The 18,718-nt window shown below is 38.2% G+C and overlaps 1 protein-coding gene across 6 annotated transcripts in view; it reads left to right on the top strand.

Moving 5' to 3' along the window:
* The window catches only part of ABL2 (ABL proto-oncogene 2, non-receptor tyrosine kinase), a 120,788-nt gene that overhangs the window by 87,058 nt on the left and 15,012 nt on the right, over positions 1 to 18,718 (top strand). For 2 of the 6 annotated variants that reach the window (XM_081216082.1, XM_081216080.1), the window contains exons 2-8: positions 6,152 to 6,214; positions 7,456 to 7,626; positions 11,119 to 11,414; positions 14,465 to 14,737; positions 16,039 to 16,123; positions 17,171 to 17,348; positions 17,965 to 18,149. In XM_081216082.1, the coding sequence (XP_081072208.1) occupies positions 6,152 to 6,214; positions 7,456 to 7,626; positions 11,119 to 11,414; positions 14,465 to 14,737; positions 16,039 to 16,123; positions 17,171 to 17,348; positions 17,965 to 18,149 (1,251 nt within the window). Of the gene's footprint in view, positions 1 to 251; positions 461 to 6,151; positions 6,215 to 7,455; positions 7,627 to 11,118; positions 11,415 to 14,464; positions 14,738 to 16,038; positions 16,124 to 17,170; positions 17,349 to 17,964; positions 18,150 to 18,718 lie in introns of those variants that run through there. The other 4 variants (XM_081216083.1, XM_081216081.1, XM_081216085.1 and 1 more) reach the window with 3 other exon arrangements.

Raw genomic sequence — 18,718 nt, 5'->3', positions numbered from 1 at the left:
CTTACTTCATTATCACTTAGGAATGAAACCCCACCTATATGTACTAATCCCTACGTGTTTTATTATTTGTTACTCGTGTGTCGGTTTTTACTTATTTTTTCAAAATGTTCCAGAGGTTTTGAAGTATCTCCATTCTGACTCAATGTTTTGCTAATTACTAGACATTTTCCTTTATGTAACTCTTCACCCACTTTGGACTTGTAAATGCTTACCCTTCCATTGGTTCCTTCTGGCTACTGAGTACATGAATGAGTGTCACATGCATATGGTATTGCTTGTCAGAGAGTGGAATTCCAAGACTTCCTCTGTACAGAGATTAGTTAAACTTCTGTGCTTCTGGGCATAGGAATGGTCTTTGGGGCAGCTCTGCTTCTACCTAATTGTTATGGCGGAGATCAGGAAACATTGCTTTGCTGCCTGTGCAGTGAGGCCTCAGAAACTGCTCTACCCAACTTGACAGGTATGATATAAGGGTGATAGTTTGGGGAGGGTACATAATCACAGTAATCAAGCATGAATGGAGATTTCAAAAAATTAATATTATCTACTATTATCATCTTTATTCTTGGCCAGTGAAGCTTCATGTGTTTTTTTTTTCCTGGTATTTCATAGTAGGGCCTTAATAAGTACCTATTGAATGAAAGAAGAAATGAATAACATATGATATTTTGTAGTATTAAGATACATATGGCTTGATATTGAGAGCAATTGATTTATCTAACCACCTTACACAGTTTTTAAAAGAGGTGTTAAAAATTATTAGTTTCTTAGGGACTTCCCAGGTGGTCCAGGGGTTAGGACTCTGTGCTTTCACTGCCGTGGGCCTGGGTTTGACCCCTCGTTGGGGAACTGAGATCCTGCAAGCTACGCAGTGCAACCAAAAAGAAAAAAAAAAAAAAAGTATTAGCTTCTTAGAGAATGTGCAATCAGACAAAGTAGAATTCTAGCAAGATAAGTGTTTGTGAAAATGCTTGGAGGGGCTTCCCTGGTGGCGCAGTGGTTGAGAGTCCGCCTGCCGATGCAGGGGACACGGGTTCGTGCCCCGGTCTGGGAAAATCCCACATGCGGCAGAGCGGCTGGGCCCGTGAGCCATGGCTGCTGAGCCTGCGCGTCCGGAGCCTGTGCTTCGCAACGGGAGAGGCCACAACAATGAGAGGCCCACATACCGCAAAAAAAAAAAAAAAGAAAAGCTTGGAAATGCCTAAACTGAAAATTTCGAATATTACTTTCTCCAATTACTACCTGACAAATTTCTACCTAGAAATTTCTTAAACTTAGAAATTTCTGCTAGAAGTTATTGAATGACTAATTGGTAAAAAGTGATTTTAATAAAATTAAACATTAATTTTAATTAAACAGACATTGTGTAAACAGTAATTAAACATTAAACGTTAAATTTAGGAATTATCTCTGAATTTGAGTTTTATTCTGGATTTTAACTTGTTTAATCCTGATAATTTACTTTGTACAAGCTGCTACTTCTATGTTTTACCTTATTTTTATTGTTTGCTACAAGTGTATTAGTAGAAAAAAGTAATAAAATTACCTCTTCTTAATAGTCACAATGTATTTCTGCTACCTGGGTCCTATATTCCATAAGTAAAAATTAGAGTCTTCTGTTGTGTCCTCTTAAGTCCATGATATACTTCAACAATAGTGAGTAATGAAAGATAACTCACTATCTAAGTTACCTCATGTATAGTAGTCACTTGACATTGTTCAAAAATAAAACATTCGGGCTTCCCTGGTGGCACAATGGCTGAGAATCCGCCTGCCAATGCAGGGGACACGGGTTCGAGCCCTGGTCTGGGAAGATCCCACATGCCACGGAGCAACTAGGCCTGTGAGCCACAACTACTGAGCCTGCGCGTCTGGAGCTTGTGCTCCACAAGAGAGGCCGCGACAGTGAGAGGCCCGCGCACCGCGATGAAGAGTGACCCCCGCTCGCCGCAACTAGAGAAAGCCCACGCACAGAAATGAAGACCCAACACAGCCAAAAATAAATAAATAAATAAAAATTTTAAAAAAAGTAAAAAAAAAAAAAAAAGAAAAAAACATTCCCAGCCTACACACTTGTATTTGGGCAGGTGCAGTACATCTGAATCATCTGGATTTGACTGTCTTCAGCCGATGAGGAAAGTGGCATAGACTAGACCTACTAGATAACACGGTGGCATTTACTTCCTATAGGTCCTCCCCGCTCTTTTTGTCTTCATTCCTTGGCTTGCTCTCCCCCATTTAGTTCTTTAACTCTTTATGATTTAACACATGTTCATCCCTGGCCTCAGGAAAATGTTAGGATGTTTCTTGTCTTTGAAAAATTTCCCCTTTTGTTTGGTGCTAGTGGGTAGGATGGTGTTTAAGTGGATATCCTGTGCAGGCGGATTGTACAGGAAATAGAGCCTTAGTACTGTGAGAACAAAAGAGTGGGAAGAAAGAAGAAACGAAGGAAATAAGATCTTTTGACTTGACCAAAAAGACTGTAAAACCAGAGATGGGAAGAAGGGGATTGGGGAATAAAAAGGATTGTTTTCCAAGTTGTGGTTCTTTTAGTACTTTGGTCTCAGAAATGACTGTTTTCCTGTATTTATTATTTTGTATATATTACAGAAATGTACGGTACTTTTTGGCCTGTATATATGTTTTAAGTTTTCATAAAATTGTGCCATAGGTCTCATTCTCTTTTCTCCTTTTGTCAAATAACATGGTTTGAAGAAGCCGACTTGCCTTTAAAAATCCTCCTTTGAGCTTGATGGCGTTCCTCTCCAGTACAGATGAATCACATGTCATAGACATGTTCTTGCACTTTGACAGTCTGTCATTCTACTCTCATCAGAGCAGAATTCCTGCTCATCCAGTTTAAATGCTTTCTCTTCTCTGAAACCTTTTCTGACTGCAGAGTTTTGTTTTCTTATCCTGTCCTCTCATAGCATCCTCTGTGAGTATAGCAGTATGCATGGTTCATTTATTCAACAAATTGTTTTTAAGAGCCTCTTATATGCATTCACTGTTTGGGGTGCTTGGAATTTATTAGTGAACAAAGCAGGCAAAAATATCTGTCCTCCTGAAACTAATATTCTAGTGGGGTGAGGTAATAGTTGATGTGAATGTGATGATAAATAAATTACATATTTTGTGGTAATAAGAGTGATGGAGGGACTTCCCTGGTGGCACAGTGGTTAAGAATCCACCTGCCAGTGCAGGGAACATGGGTTCGAGCTCTGGTCCGGGAAGATCCCACATACTGCGGAGCAACTAAGCCCGTGAGCCACAACTACTGAGCCCACTCACCGCATCTAGAGAAAACCCGCACCCAGCAACGAAGACCCAACACAGCCAAAAAAATAATAATAAATTTATATTTAAAAAAAAGTGATGGAGAGAAATACATTAGGAAAGGAGGCATGGGGGATGTGGAAGTGTTGTCAGGAGTAGATGCATTTTAAAATAGGATGGTCAGAGAATGCCGTACCAAGAGGGTAACATTTTTCTTTTTTTTTTTTGCGGTACGCGGGCCTCTCACTGTTGTGGCCTCTCCCGTTGCGGAGCACAGGCTCAGGACGCGCAGGCCCAGCGGCCACGGCTCACGGGCCCAGCCACTCTGCGGCATGTGGGATCTTCCCAGACCAGGGCACAAACCCGTGTCCCCTGCATCGGCAAGCGGACTCCCAACCGCTGCGCCACCAGGAAAGCCCTCAAGAGGGTAACATTTGAGTGAAGTGTCATGTGGATGTCTTGGGGAAGAATGTTTTAGGTGGATGGAAAAGCCAGTACAAAGGTCCTGAGGTAGGAGTGTGCCTGTATTGTTCAAGCAACAGCAGGGATGCCAGTAGTCAAAATGAGGTAAAATGGGAGAGGAATAGTAGGAAGATGAATTGGGAAAGGTAAGTTGCAAAGGGCCTTGCAGGCCCCTTGTAAGGACTTTAGGTTTTATTCCAAGGTAAGGAGCCATCAAAGAGTTTCGAGCAGAGGAGTAAAGCAATCTGACTTACGCTTTCAAAGCTGGTTGGTGTGTTGAGAATAGACAGTAGAGAGCTAGGATAAGAAGCATGGAGATCAGTTAGAAGTCTGGTGAAATAATCTAGCTGAGAGATGATGCTGGTGACAGGGCAGTAGTAGTGGAGGGGGTGAGAAATGGATAAATTCCAGGTATATTCTTGGAGGCAGTGTCAATAAGATTTCCTGATGGATTGGATGTTGTATTGGAGAGCAAAAAAGGAGTCATGAATGATTCCAAGGTTTTTTGTTTTTCTTTCCCCACCTTTATTGATATAATTGACATGTAACATTGTGTAAGTTTAAGGTATAATAATACATAAGCGTTGATTTGGTACACTTTAGTAATGCAAGATGATTACCATCATAGCATTAGCTAATACCTACATCATGTCACATAATTACTATTTTTTTTGTGGTAAGAACAATTTCAATCTAGTCTCTTAGCAATTTTAAAATTTATAATACAGTATTATTAGCTATAATTACTGTGTTATACACTAGATCCCCAGAGCTTATTTATCTTACAGTTTGTACTCAAACTTCCAAGGTTTTTGGCCTGAGGAACTGAAAAGATGGACTTGCCATTAACTGAGGTGGAAAATTCTGTGAGAACAGCACATTTGGGGGAAAGAATGGATGCTAGTTTTTTATAGTAAGTCCAAATAATGTTATTTGTGATTTTTAATCTTTATATTCTGAGGCCCAGCATGGTGCCTACTGTATAGTAGATGTTCACTAAAATCATTAGTTTTGTAAATCTTAGATTTTTAATATACTGGGTTTCACAAAGTAAGGTATAAATATACAGTATTTGTTGTTTTTAGCCTGATAGGATTTAAGAGTTGGCTTCAGTGTCTACTTGATTACTGTTTCTGACTTGGTAGTACAGAAGTTCTTGTTACCTTTGATTTTTGTTCCTCTTATAATGTCAAACAAGGGGACTTTCTTTTATCTAAAAAGAAGGAAATATACTTGAACTGTTTGACAATCATTAAAACAAATAATAATCATAAAACATTGTAACGTGTTACCACTATCACTGGCAAGAAACATTTATCATTGTGGATGGAACATGTGATATTCAGTATAGAACCCAAAAAATATTAGAATATTCTCTGTACTTCTTTTTGGCAGTTCTTTTCATTTTAATAAAGTAGCCCAATGGAAATTCCATTAGAGTAGATAATATTTCATTAGAATGAAGAAAAACATAGTACCTGAGACCAGTTTGAAGCATGTTTTATATGATATAGTATTTTGTTTGTTTGGTAATCCTAATTTGTTATCTTAGTATAATACAGCTGTTCCTATCCCACTGTAATTCTGCATTTAAACAAGAAGTAAGGTAATCTGTTTCAAATTAACTTTTCAGGACATATGGACATATGTTCAGGTTTGTTGTAACATTCTTAATGTAAAACAATTTAATTAGCTGTGAAATTTAAAAAAATATATTCTTTTTAAGAGGAGGAAGGAATGTGAAGAAGTGAAATAAACTGTTAGAAGAACATTCAACCTATAAGAGGAATTTCTGTCTATATGATACAGACGGTTATGAAGCCATTTTAAAAACATTGGTTAATGCTATTTTAAGTTTAAAAGACATCTCACTGTTTCCTGTCACTTACATTTTTGTGTAATTTGGTTATTCATTCAGTCAACAGTTACTGAACACATATTATGTGACTCTTGCTAGAAAAGAGATCCAGTTCTTATGCCAAGGAGCACATTGTGAAGTTGGGGAACGAACATAAATTGAGGATAAAGATAGGAGGTGTTACTGCAGCAAGTGTAATGCTTTTGTGAGCACAGGGAGGAGGAGCATGTGAGGCTTCCAAGGGGAGGTTATATTGGAGTTGAGTGTCATATCAATAAAATGAATAGAAGTCAGCCAGTCAAAAAAAAGGTGGAATGAGTTCACATTCTAGGTAGATAGGACTATGTGAACAAAGGCAAAAAGGTAGGAAGCATCATGGTGTATGTTCAGATGTAAAATTTGAGGTGTGGAATGAGGGAGAGGTGAAACTGGAGGAATAGGTAGAGATCTGATAATAAGAGACCTTGTAGGCCATGTTAAAGAGATTTTAGCTTGATGGTGAACTATTAAAGAATCTTAAGAAGAGTGACATGGTCAAATTTTTGTTTTAAATAGATCACTTTGCCAGCTGTGTGGAGGATGGATTTGAGGGAGACAAGACTGGAGGCAGTTGTCCAGGTGAGAGATGATGGGGATCTGAACTAAGACGTTGGCAGTACAGAAGGAGAGGAGGGAATGGATTGGAAAAGAAATAAAATCACAGATTCAAGGGTTTGTTTCCTTCATGTATGATAAAACCAAGTTTAAATTAAAAATGAGTGGAAGGAGAGGGAGAGAGAGACATACTAGGAAAGTGTTGTTTTTATGACAGAGGCAGTTGGATAGTGGCAGATTGCCACAAAAACCAGTTTTTAGTGATTAAGAACATTGCTACTGAAAGATGAGTGTATTTTTTTGTATAATCATCCTGAACTGTGAGAAGCAGGTGATCTTTAACTAAGATGGTATAGGGATCACCTGTTTGTGTAGTATAACTAAATCTAAGAACCACAATGCCTTGAGGAAGAAACCAGGTCTTACAGGGCTTCAACCAGTACACATGATAGAAACTCAATAAATCATGTCCACTGCTGGCAGTATTTTCTAGAGCCCTAAGTTAGTTATTTTATAAAAATGTACCACTTAGGAAAAGAAAATAGGGTAAAAAATTTTTTTTCATTAAAACAATTAACAATTGAAAGCTGTTATGTTATAGACAGTGCATGGTAACACAAAGGTATTTTGGGATGCCAAAAATATTTTGTATTAAACCAAAATATTTTTGTGTTATTTAATAGATAATTTTAGGATTTTTTTCTAAAAGCACGATTTCTGTAATTTTCTATATGTAAATGGAAGGTCTGGATTAATACAATCTGTACATATTTCTTATAATCTCTGTTATCTTTTCCACAATTTGTTTTATATGGAGAGAGTAAGGGGAGAAAGGTACTTTGGGAGGACTTATAAAACATAACTATTCCTTCTTAAAACCACCGTCACCTAGACAAAATATCTTGTGTGTTTTATAAAATGAGCTGCCATTTCTTTTTGAGATTTCTTTTTTTTTTTTTTTGAGGAAACTGTGCCTTTCCTATTCATTTATTTCTGATTTTGGTTAATGCAGATAACAGCTAAATGCTCATTTTGTGTTCTTTTCTCTATCTTGTTGTATTTTCAACAAGTAGACTTCTCTCCTGCTTAGGAGATGGTGCTATTTTGCTCATTCTTCATGACTCCACAACTATGTGTACAGTTTTGTTCCACCCTGGAGCCATCAGTATAATGCCAGCAACTAAAATATTGTGTATGTACTGAATTCAAATGAATTTCCATCTCTTGGACTTACTCTTTATGTCCTTTCTCCTTATGTCTTTCAGAAGCCTTGCACCGTCCCTATGGTTGTGATGTTGAACCCCAGGCCCTGAATGAAGCCATCAGGTGGAGCTCCAAGGAGAACTTGCTTGGAGCCACTGAGAGTGACCCTAATCTCTTTGTTGCACTTTATGATTTCGTAGCAAGTGGCGATAACACACTGAGTATCACTAAAGGTGAGCTTCTATGTAACATCCTCTCACTTTTCAGTTTTTATTAGTGGTTAAGAAATAAAGGGGTGTATTCTAGATTCTGCCTCTGACTAAAATTAGCTAGGCGGTTTGGGCCCAGATACCTTTGGTTCATTCTTTTTTTTTTAAACCTGTGTCGTGGATAATGCCACTTTATCTACTTTATAGGATTTTTATTAAGGCTAAAATGAGACGAAGTACTTTAGAAAAAACACCACACGATATATACATAAACTTTACTCATTCTCAGAATTCTGTACTATACGTAATATGCCAGCATTCACCTGCCACAAAGGTAAGGTTTACCGTACACCTCTTCTCACTGAACTGTGGCTAAGATGTCATGTTGCCAGACCCCAGTGCTACTCTAAGTGTCGTTCGTGGACTGACTGCCTACTTGAGAACCATTCGTTACCAGTCTGCACTGAGATTAAGAACTTTCACTCAAAATGTAAGACAACTACATTGCTAAGTACACTATTTATTATTTAGTTCAGCTGACATTTTCCTTTTTTGGAACAAGACTTTCACCAGAAGAAAGTAATCCAGTGATTCACATTCTGGCACAAGCATCTTGTTGTGGACCTGCTTTGAGTAACACTGGCCTAGACAACTTACCACTCATTTGTGTTTATACGAGTTAGTGAAATGACTAGTAGGAAGGGTTTCTATTGTAGTAACACTCTCAACAGAGTAGTAGTTTATTTTCAGTAGTAAATTCTTAACAAAGGGAACATCGAGAACATGTCCAGGTAAAACCAACCATTATTGGTTTTTTGGACAAGGACAGAAAACGTGAAACTTTTCTGAGAAAGAAATAGTATAGGACATTCTCATTGTGTACGTGAGTTGGATTGCTAATCTGCTTAAGCTTTTCTTGTCTTTTGCATTTATGAAAGCTTCCTACTGGGAAAAAGTAAGATTCAGGATAATTTTCAGCTAAATGAAAATGCAACTTAAATGATTATTTGTCGAACATATTCTTTTTATTTGTAAGGGTTCAGAATGAGGTATTAAATGGGAGTGCATATACCAATTAAGAAGACAGGTCTCCACTCAAGGAATCTTACCGTTAAATAAAATTTTTATATACATCAGTTTTTAAAATCCAGCCAGATTCTTCAAAAGCAGAAATCCTTAAAACTGAGTTTCTCAAACTGGGGTATAGGTATGTCCCAGAGGTACATGTGCAAGGAGGTTTCAAAAGTACAGGAAAAATAAAGCGCGTTATTATCTCCTAACATCAATTTACTTAAAGATTTTGGGTAGTTTTGGGGGCAGCTGGTTGGTAATGGTATTTGTACATGTGTGGGGGGCTGTGTTTTATGATGGGAGGAAAGTTTTACACAGAGGTTTAGGATAAAACAAAGGACGTCAAAAGCATTTTATACTGTGTGGTAGGTAGTCTCTCTGGGCTACAACACACTCTTTTACCTTAAGATGCTTAAGTGGAGAAGTTGGTGAAGTGAAGACTCAGAACATTCTTTCCTAGATATAATTTTCATGTCAGTTATTTTCCAAGATAGCTCAGTCACCAAGGAAACATTGATAAAGAAAGCCTGTTGATTCATCAGTTACCAGTAATGGCAACTACTAGTGTGCAGCCCAAGAAGTGGGATTCCCGTTATCTTATGACCAACAATGATTTCTTTTAAAACCTACGAAATGCCAGGTTTTTATCCAGGTTCTTATTAATATAAAACAATGTCATGCTAAAGCTAATTTATTATTTTAAAAGACAAGAAAATATTTTAAAAATAAAATAGCAATACTTATTTTAGTTCCTTCTTCAAAGATGATATTTTTCTTGAATTAAAAAACAAAGTTCTCCCAGGATTCCTCTGGCAATAGGGCCAATGTTTATATCCATTGTCAATTTCCATGGTATTCAAAACTTCCAGAGTGGAAAATTCTCCTCCTAACTGCTAAAATGAGAAAAACAAACAACCAAAAACCTAGGGAGTTTGACTGTATCCTGATTATGATGACATGTCATTATCAGTTCTTTGTAAGGAAGCAACAGTAATGTACTTGGTAAAGAACTTAGTCTTTAATTCTCATTCTCATAGAGTAGTGGAGAAAAACTACAGACTGACAAGTCTTATTTAGCTTTTCTGGCAGCAGTAAGATTTTTTTTCCCCTGCAGATATGGTTGGGGAGTATTTATCAGTACACATGCACTTCCACCACCACATGCACATACACTACTATATACCTATACGTATGTATATTTTTTGTATGTGTGTGTGTGCAGATGCATATACTCATGTTTTTTCTCATTGAAGTGTCTCACATCCCAGGGTCTTGGGTGAGGTGGTAGGGGCTAATAGAAAGTTACCCTATGGCAAACATTTCTGTAGACCGCTGAAAAAAGTTAGATGGCTGCCAGAATAGTAATTTTGAGTTTTTCCTCAACAGCCTTTGCCTGATAACTACTGAGCCATGTGCTTTGGATCGCTCTGGCTTTCTTCTGTTTTCTGACACTGAGAAGTCAATGTGAACTCTGTAGGAAGGCTTGCATCTCTCAGATATGGGAGCCTAAGGCCTTATAAGGATTCTTTAAGTTATCATTTATCACTAATGATACCTCTTTCACCTTCCCTGTTTTGCCTGTGCTGCAAGTACAGGGGCAGGGTGTATGTTTGGGGAGCCTAAAGTTGATGTTCACAGCTTTATTAGATCAAGAACATTGAAGTTGATAGCAAAGATAACTCCGAGTAACTTGTGTCTTGTGTTCCAACTTCAGACTCAGCTTCCCTTTGCCACACACTAATTTGAGAGGAGCTGATAGGGGTGATTAATTCATCATGGGGAATGGGAGGGAAATTGGGAAATTCTAACTGTTTTAAAACTTGAGTCCTGGAAAAGATTGTGCTTCGGGAGTCCTCACTGCCCACCTCCACCTCCAAGTACTTTTCTTTCTGAAAATGTTGCTGAAAGCTCTGTGGTCGGTTCCTTTTTGTTCTTTGTTTTTTTTACATTGATGGTTTTTGTAGCCTTTGTGCCAACTGAAATTTAGAAGTAACTTTGTATTTTACATGTCTTATCCTTAATCCTTGATTGTGGTTAACACTGGACCATATATAAGATACATTATTCCCTGACAGACTGTTTTGAGGAAAAAATTACTTTCATTTTTTTGAAGTGAGACTGTGTCATTTTCCAGACATTTGAGTAACCTTTTTATCTTTGTATGCTACCTTAGTTGCATACATGGAGTTTCTGGTTAAAAACCTTTAAAACTCTGTAGGTAATGTCAGAAAACCATCTCTTAACTATGCTGCTTTTGTTTAAGCTACGAGCTAAAGATATCAGTCAGGCTGTGGTGACAGCCAAGTTTTCATTATTTTTAAAAATTTTGTTGGCTTAAGGGTTCTTGACTCATTTTTCAGTGAGTTTTAAGTTTGACAGTAGACTGCTTCCATTTGAGATAGTCTTAACATCTTTTCTTTCATTCTGTAATGACCTCCTGGCCAGGTGAAAAGCTACGAGTCCTTGGTTACAACCAGAATGGTGAGTGGAGTGAAGTTCGCTCTAAGAATGGCCAAGGCTGGGTGCCAAGCAACTACATCACCCCAGTGAACAGCCTGGAGAAACACTCCTGGTACCATGGACCTGTGTCTCGCAGTGCAGCAGAGTACCTACTCAGCAGTCTAATCAATGGCAGCTTCCTGGTGCGAGAAAGTGAGAGCAGCCCTGGGCAGCTGTCAATCTCGCTTAGGTATGAGGGGCGTGTGTATCACTACAGGATCAATACCACCACAGATGGCAAGGTAAGACTGGCTGGCAGCCACCTCTAGGTGTGGACTGGCTGCTCTTTAGAAACAATATTCAGAACGACTAAAGAATATAGTTTTTATGTCTGACATGAAATAAACTAATCACTGACGTGAGTTTGAGCTATTTGGCCTGTGAGAGAGAGCTTACTCTTTTCAAAAGAATATGGTAATGGAAATTAAAAACAGTATTATGTTAATAGTTTAATGATGAGCTAGATTTGAAGGTGAAGAATGAAGAAAACAGCTGTATAAGTTAACTTATCATCATCATCAGTATACAAGTATGCATATATGCATCCAATACATTATGTAGAATTTATAAATTAAACCTTGTATCTATGAAAGTTATAATGATCTCTACCAGAAAGTTTACCGAGTAAGAATTTAGGCTTCTGAGACTGATGTTGATCATTAATGTATGTTAATATAAATATTTCTATCAGTCATTTAGCAGTTTATGTGTTAGAAAGACCAACCATATAGAAATGGCCATATTAGAATGGAACTGTTTTACTTTATAAATGGTAAAGTATAGGCTTATGTCAGTTCTTCTGTTGAACAGTAAATTTAGATTGAATTGTTTCTTCCACTCTTTCTCTCTTTGTGATATGCATAGTAGGGGCAAAGCACACAGGCTTTAAAGCAAGCAGATCTGGTTTGCTGGGTAACTCCATCATTTATTAATGTTGTGACCTTACTTAAGCCTCAGTTTCCCATCCCATATTATTGGATTCTTGTGAGGATTCAGTGAGATAATTTCCATAAAACAGTCGCTGGTAAAAAGTAGGAGATAGTAAATTATTAATTTTCTTTCTCTTTTGCATCATCTTACAGACATATTTTTTCTTGATGAAACCAAATAGAATCAGATAATGATATAAGAGAGACTCAACAGATCTACTCCTGGTTGTATACCCAATAGAAATGAGTGCATATGTGTACAGAAGACATGTACAAGAATGTTCACAGCAGCATTATTTATTGTAGTCAGAAACTAGAAACACCCAACTGTCTAACCACAGTAGAATGAATTAATACATTGTGGTATATTCATAAAATGGAATCTCATACAACAGCAAAATTAACATAGTACTGCTACACACACACTCAGGAAGAACTGTGACCCACCAGCTGCCTACTTTTGTAAATAAAATTTTATTGGAATACAGATACACCCATTTGTTTATGTATTGTCTACGGCTGCTTTCTCAATATTATGGCAGATTTGAGTAATGACAGAGACGCTATGGCCACAAGCCTAAAATATTTACTATCTGGTCCTCTAGAAAAGTTTGCTGACCCCTGTCATAGATGAATCTCATACACATAAAGCTGAGCGGAAGGGGTTAGTGATTGCCAGGGGATGGGGATGAGGGGAGTGGGAATGACTGCTAATGGGTATGTGGTTCTTTTGTAGGGTGATGAAAATGTTCGGGAATTAGATAGTGGTAGTGGTTGGACAATCAGTGAATATATTGAAAAACACTGTATTGTACACTTGAAATCATGAATTTTATGGTGTTATATATGAATTATATCACAAAAAAAAGGTTGAGTGAAAGAAAGCAGGCACAAAACAGTACTTATTGTGTGATACCATTTGTATAGGTATAGGTATAGTTCACAAGCAGGCAAAGCTAATCTAAGGTGTTAGAAGTCAGCAGAGTGGTTACATTTGCAGGGGTAAATAGCTGGGAGGGCACAAGGGAGGCTTCTGGGTGCTGGTAATATTATAATGCTCCATGTGGGAGATGTTTACATGGGTGAGTTCACTTTATAGAAATCATCAATTCTCCATTTATTAATTGTATACTCTTCTGTATACACTAGAAATTTCTTTTTTAAAAAAATAAGCAAGCTCCCTTGGGAGATAAGGCCCAAAGACTGCTATCTTACTTTATACTTCTTGCTGCTTATCACAAATTAACTACTATTTTGTTAACAACTCTCTGAAATAAAATTGTGGCTTTTTGTAAAATGGCCTAGACACTCAAAAGCACATCCTAATGAAATAAAAATTATAAGATATTTGAATACCCTCTCCCTACCAAAAAAACTGAAATCAGTGTTTTTCAGATTATGTTCTGTGCAAGATTCTGAGGTGGTATTTCATAAATTTTTACAGGAAGCCAGTCCCCTCTTACCTACTTTAATCAGCGTTTCTCTTCCTTTATCTTATATATTTGGGTTCCGTGGTCTTTTTGCATAAAAATATTTGAAGACCAGTGATCTTGGCGATCCAGAGAGAGATTTTGGAAGCTTTTCCCCCTCAAGACTAGAGCTACTTTAGGAACCATAGGAAGAGTGGTTTAAATGAGATTAAACTGAAGTTCTGTTTCTCCCTGCCATCATGGTTTAATTCTTCCATTTACCTCAATAAGATAATTCCTTATTTTCATATTTTTAATCGATATTTTTTAAACTGAAGTATAATTGGTATACAATGTTGTGTTAATTTCTGCTGTACAGCAAAGTGATTCAGTTATACATATATCGACATTCTTTTTTATATTCTTTTCCATTATGTTTTATCATAAGATACTGAATGTAGTTCCCTTTGCTATACAATAGGACCTTGTTGTTTATCCAGTCTATATATAAATCTTACATCTGCTAACCTCAACCTCCCACTCCATCCCTCCCCCAGCCCCCTCCACTTGCCAACCACCAGTCTGTTCTCTATGTCTGTGATTCTGTTTCTGTTTCAGAGATAAGTTCATTTATGTCATATTTTAGATTCCACATATAAGTGATATCATATGGTATTTGTTTTTCTCTTTCTGACTTACTTCACTTAGTATGATAATCTCTAGCTGCATCCATGTTGCTGGAAATGGCATTATTTCGTTCTTTTTTTATGGCCAAATAGTATTCCATTGTATATAGGAACCACATTTTCTTTATCCATTCATCTGTCAATGGACATTTAGGTTGTTTCCATGTCTTGGCTATTGTGAATAGTGCTGCTTATTTTCATATCTTAAGACCAGTGAAATAATGACCTCTTTTAGGTTGGTTTAGCTTTTTTCCACTCTCCTCACCAGGTGTATGTAACTGCTGAGAGCCGCTTTAGCACCTTGGCCGAGCTTGTTCACCATCACTCCACAGTGGCTGATGGACTGGTAACAACACTACACTACCCAGCACCCAAGTGTAATAAGCCTACAGTCTACGGTGTGTCCCCTATCCATGACAAATGGGAAATGGAACGAACAGATATTACCATGAAGCACAAACTTGGGGGTGGTCAGTATGGAGAGGTTTACGTTGGCGTCTGGAAGAAATACAGCCTTACGGTTGCTGTGAAAACATTGAAGGTGGGTTGCTGAGAATTACAGTTTTCAGGCCTCTTTTTCTTTTGTGCTGAATCACTTGGACATATCAGCTTGCCCTTCTTTAGCTTTGGAATGCTTTCCACCCACTGGTGCCAAGCACATCAGCAAATTGTGATGATTAACCCTGGTGCCGTTGCTGACAATGCAGGGGCAGATTATTCACTGAAATGCAGTGAAATCCACATGTGGGGAAGGTTTGTCTCTGGAGGCTGTTGATGTAGATCTTGGTGGGAGGTTAGAAGCACATTATTACTTGTAAAAGCAAAGCAAGCTGCTTTCCTTCCTCAGAACAGCCCCTGCTGGACAGAATTCTTCATGCATTGTTGGAGAATCATGGGCACTGTCTTGTTTCGTCCTTTATCTCCCTGCTGCTTGCTCCTCCCATCTCCATGAGATTAGATCACTTTTTCTTGTTCTTCATATTCACAGAAATCTTTTTCCTGATGCCACCCTCTTTCTCCTTTAAGCATCCTGGTATCAAATTACAAGTTTTGTCACTCATTCCATTCTCTGAAGATTTTCTCCTGTGCCTCAGTAGCTCTGGCATGTCACTCGAAAGGACTGCTCTTCACCTATGAGTAGTATTCAGTTCTTTTGCAAGCACTTATTAACTGCTTGTTCTGAGTGTGAAACAGTATGTACAGCCTTGCAGATATGCTTTGCTCCTTAAGGAATTTGTCAGGAAGACAAATGTGTAAACAGCTAACTGTTCTGTCTCCTCTTTCAGAGGCTTGAGGTATCTAGGGAAGTAAACTAGCAGAGAACTGAGTTATCTATCCAAGTCTTTTATGTTTCACTTGTGATAGGACATGATTGCTGAATTTTACTCACCCTACTAAATTTTACTCCAGTTTCAAATATTGAATAAATTCAAGGAGACATTTTTCTTTCTTTTTTTTTGTGGTACGCGGGCCTCTCACCGCCGCGGCCTCTCCCGTTGTGGAGCACAGGCTCCGGACGCGCAGGCGCAGCGGCCATGGCTCACGGGCCCAGCCGCTCAGCGGCACGTGGGATCCTCCCGGACCAGGGCACGAACCCGTGCCCCCTGCATCGGCAGGCGGACTCCCAACCACTGCGCCACCTGGGAAGCCCACATTTTTCTTTCTTAATTGGACATGTATAGAGCATATTATTTTGTGATAAAATTTCTTGAAGTAAGTGCTAAAATATTCAAAAGATACCACCTTTTAAAGCTGAAGTTTTAGGATTGTGAGTTGACTCAAATGATTAAGATGGGGCTTGTCCCTTTCCTCTTTTTCTTTCTTATCTTCCCCCCTTTCCAGGAAGATACTATGGAGGTGGAGGAATTCCTAAAAGAAGCTGCAGTGATGAAGGAAATCAAGCATCCTAATCTGGTACAACTATTAGGTGAGGACGCTTGCCTGAACCATAGGTTTCTTCAAAGATACTTGTCCCCCAATCCCCTGTTATCTCCAAATCCTCCTTTTGAATCACCATGCTGGAAGCTCCTAGTACAAATCTATTTCAATAAATGGTTGTTGTTTTAATCAGCAGTCTCTGTGTTTAAAAATTACCCAACAAACGTGACCTGGATTGATTGCAATGTATAAAACTGCCCAGCTTATGGTAATTGCCCCAGACCAAAGTTCAGAATCATTCAAAATGATACTAAACCAAAAACTGTCCCAGATTTTTTTGCAAAATAAAGAGGCATTAAGCAAAGGACTATGATTAAAGTCCTTCTTTTATCATAGTCATGAAGAGGTATTAAGCAAAGGACTAAGATGAAAAATTGTGACCACCCATCAGTTTACCTTTATAAGCAGAAAGTGCTGTGCTGTGATAGACTGGCTTCTCACCTGTTCAGATCACAGAGAAACCTTTGACTGAAACCATTGCCCTTTTAAAAATAGGGCCAGTTTCTTCGGGTGTTCATTGCACCAAACTATCCCAAAGGAAGTAGTTTCTTTTGGTTTTTTACAAGGAGTCCTCCATGTATTAGTGAAATCCTTAACTATGGAAACAGTTATAATCTTTTTAAAAAGCATTATTACAGTCTGGGCTCACATAGCCTTCAACATATGCACAATTGCTATTACTTTTAGATAAACACTGTTAGCATGCAGTTGAGGACGGGAATTGTGGGCATGTACAGAACTCTAGAAGTATCGATAGTCCTGACCCCTTATGGAATTAATACAAGTAACTCTGCTTTTGCTCAAACAGGCACATACTCAAAATGCATGTGAATTTCCAGAGTGTGATATCAATGGAAGTAGAGACTTCCTATGAGCCAGCTTCTTAACTTTGCTGCATTATTTTCAGAGAATGACATGGCAAGAAAGGAAAAGATTACTGCTGAACTAGACTTTAAAAATTGTCCATTTTTCTTGCCAAAGTGGTTTGGAGTGTTTGAATATATACTAATAAAGCAAGCTCTATTTGAACTATCAGGTGTATGTACTTTGGAGCCACCATTTTACATTGTGACTGAATACATGCCTTATGGGAACTTGCTTGATTATCTCCGAGAATGCAACCGAGAAGAGGTGACTGCAGTTGTACTGCTTTACATGGCCACTCAGATCTCTTCTGCAATGGAGTATTTAGAGAAGAAGAATTTCATCCATAGGTGTGTAAAACCTGATGATCGCCTGTGATTAACCATGAAGCTGCCTTGCCTGACATGCAGATAAAGGAAAGAATATGAGAACCTTCCCAGAAATTTTCAGATAACTCAGGAAAGTAATCTTCTCTTTCACAGGGACCATTGTAATGTCATTTCCTATAAACCTACTGTGTATTCTGATTAAAGTATTAATGCAGGGCCTTTGCTGTTCTCAGAACAGAAAGCTGTTTATTTTGCCCAAGACTATATCCAAGATCTTTTTGCTCCATCTAGCGGCTTAGGTTTAAAAATAGCTTTCTGTCTTAGTAAAGAACTTGAAACCTTGTAGAAGAGCATCTGTTACTCACCTCTGAAACCTATCCCACTGTACTTACAAATAGGAACCCGTTTTCTGAAGCCTGCTTTATTGTGGCATCACATAACCGCCTCTTGATGAGTACTCTACAAGTGATGTATAATTAGTGGCTTTCTACCATGTCAGCGATTTTCATAAAATACCGTATCTGTCAACAGTTACTTATCAACTCTGCTTGTAGCACAAAGAACCAATAACAGAGCATTCATGACCATTTTCCAGAACCATCCGATTGGAATCACATTTGGCTTCTCTTTCCCACAGAGATCTTGCAGCTCGTAACTGCCTGGTGGGAGAAAACCATGTGGTAAAAGTGGCTGACTTTGGCTTGAGTCGATTGATGACTGGAGACACCTATACTGCTCATGCTGGAGCCAAATTTCCTATTAAATGGACAGCACCAGAGAGTCTTGCCTACAATACCTTCTCAATTAAATCTGACGTCTGGGGTAAGGTTGGAAGGGACATTTTTCTGTGTTTTGTCATTTTCTTTATAAGTAAATGCTTAATTCTTTAGAGGTTCTCTTTTATATGATCAGTATCCTTTGCCTTTACACCCATCCTTCTTCAGTCATTCAGCAAGCATTTATTAAATATTTACTATCTGCCAGGCATTACTATCTGCAAGGCACTTACCGTAGAAAGAAGTTGTAAAGAAAAAAGTAAAAAAAGTCCCTGCCTTCAGAGCACTTACAGTCTAGGTATTATATTGCACTGAAGTTCTAATGATCCTCTCTGTGAAGCTCCCTGTTTTCCACATTAGACTTTATTGCTTGTTTCTAGAGCACTGTGACACAGAGTAGAAACCTCTTTTCAAGGAAGGCATGATGAAGTTTCATCTAGAATTTGTCCTTGTAACTGATCTTGTTTCTACTGCCCTGAAAAGAAATATGATTTAGTAGAGACTCGGAGGAAAGAACAAGTCTAGAAGTTTGGATTGTGGGCCAGCAGAAATAGTTGAGGATTCTAGGGCATATTTTACCAGAAATCTCAAACTCAGGAATAACCTGTGAGAAAA

This window comes from Mesoplodon bidens, assembly GCF_964165515.1.
Source record: "Mesoplodon bidens genome assembly, chromosome: 2".
NCBI classification, from domain to species: domain Eukaryota; kingdom Metazoa; phylum Chordata; class Mammalia; order Artiodactyla; family Ziphiidae; genus Mesoplodon; species Mesoplodon bidens.
Note: the sequence above shows the minus strand (reverse complement) of the source record. Positions and strands in the feature narration are given on the sequence as shown.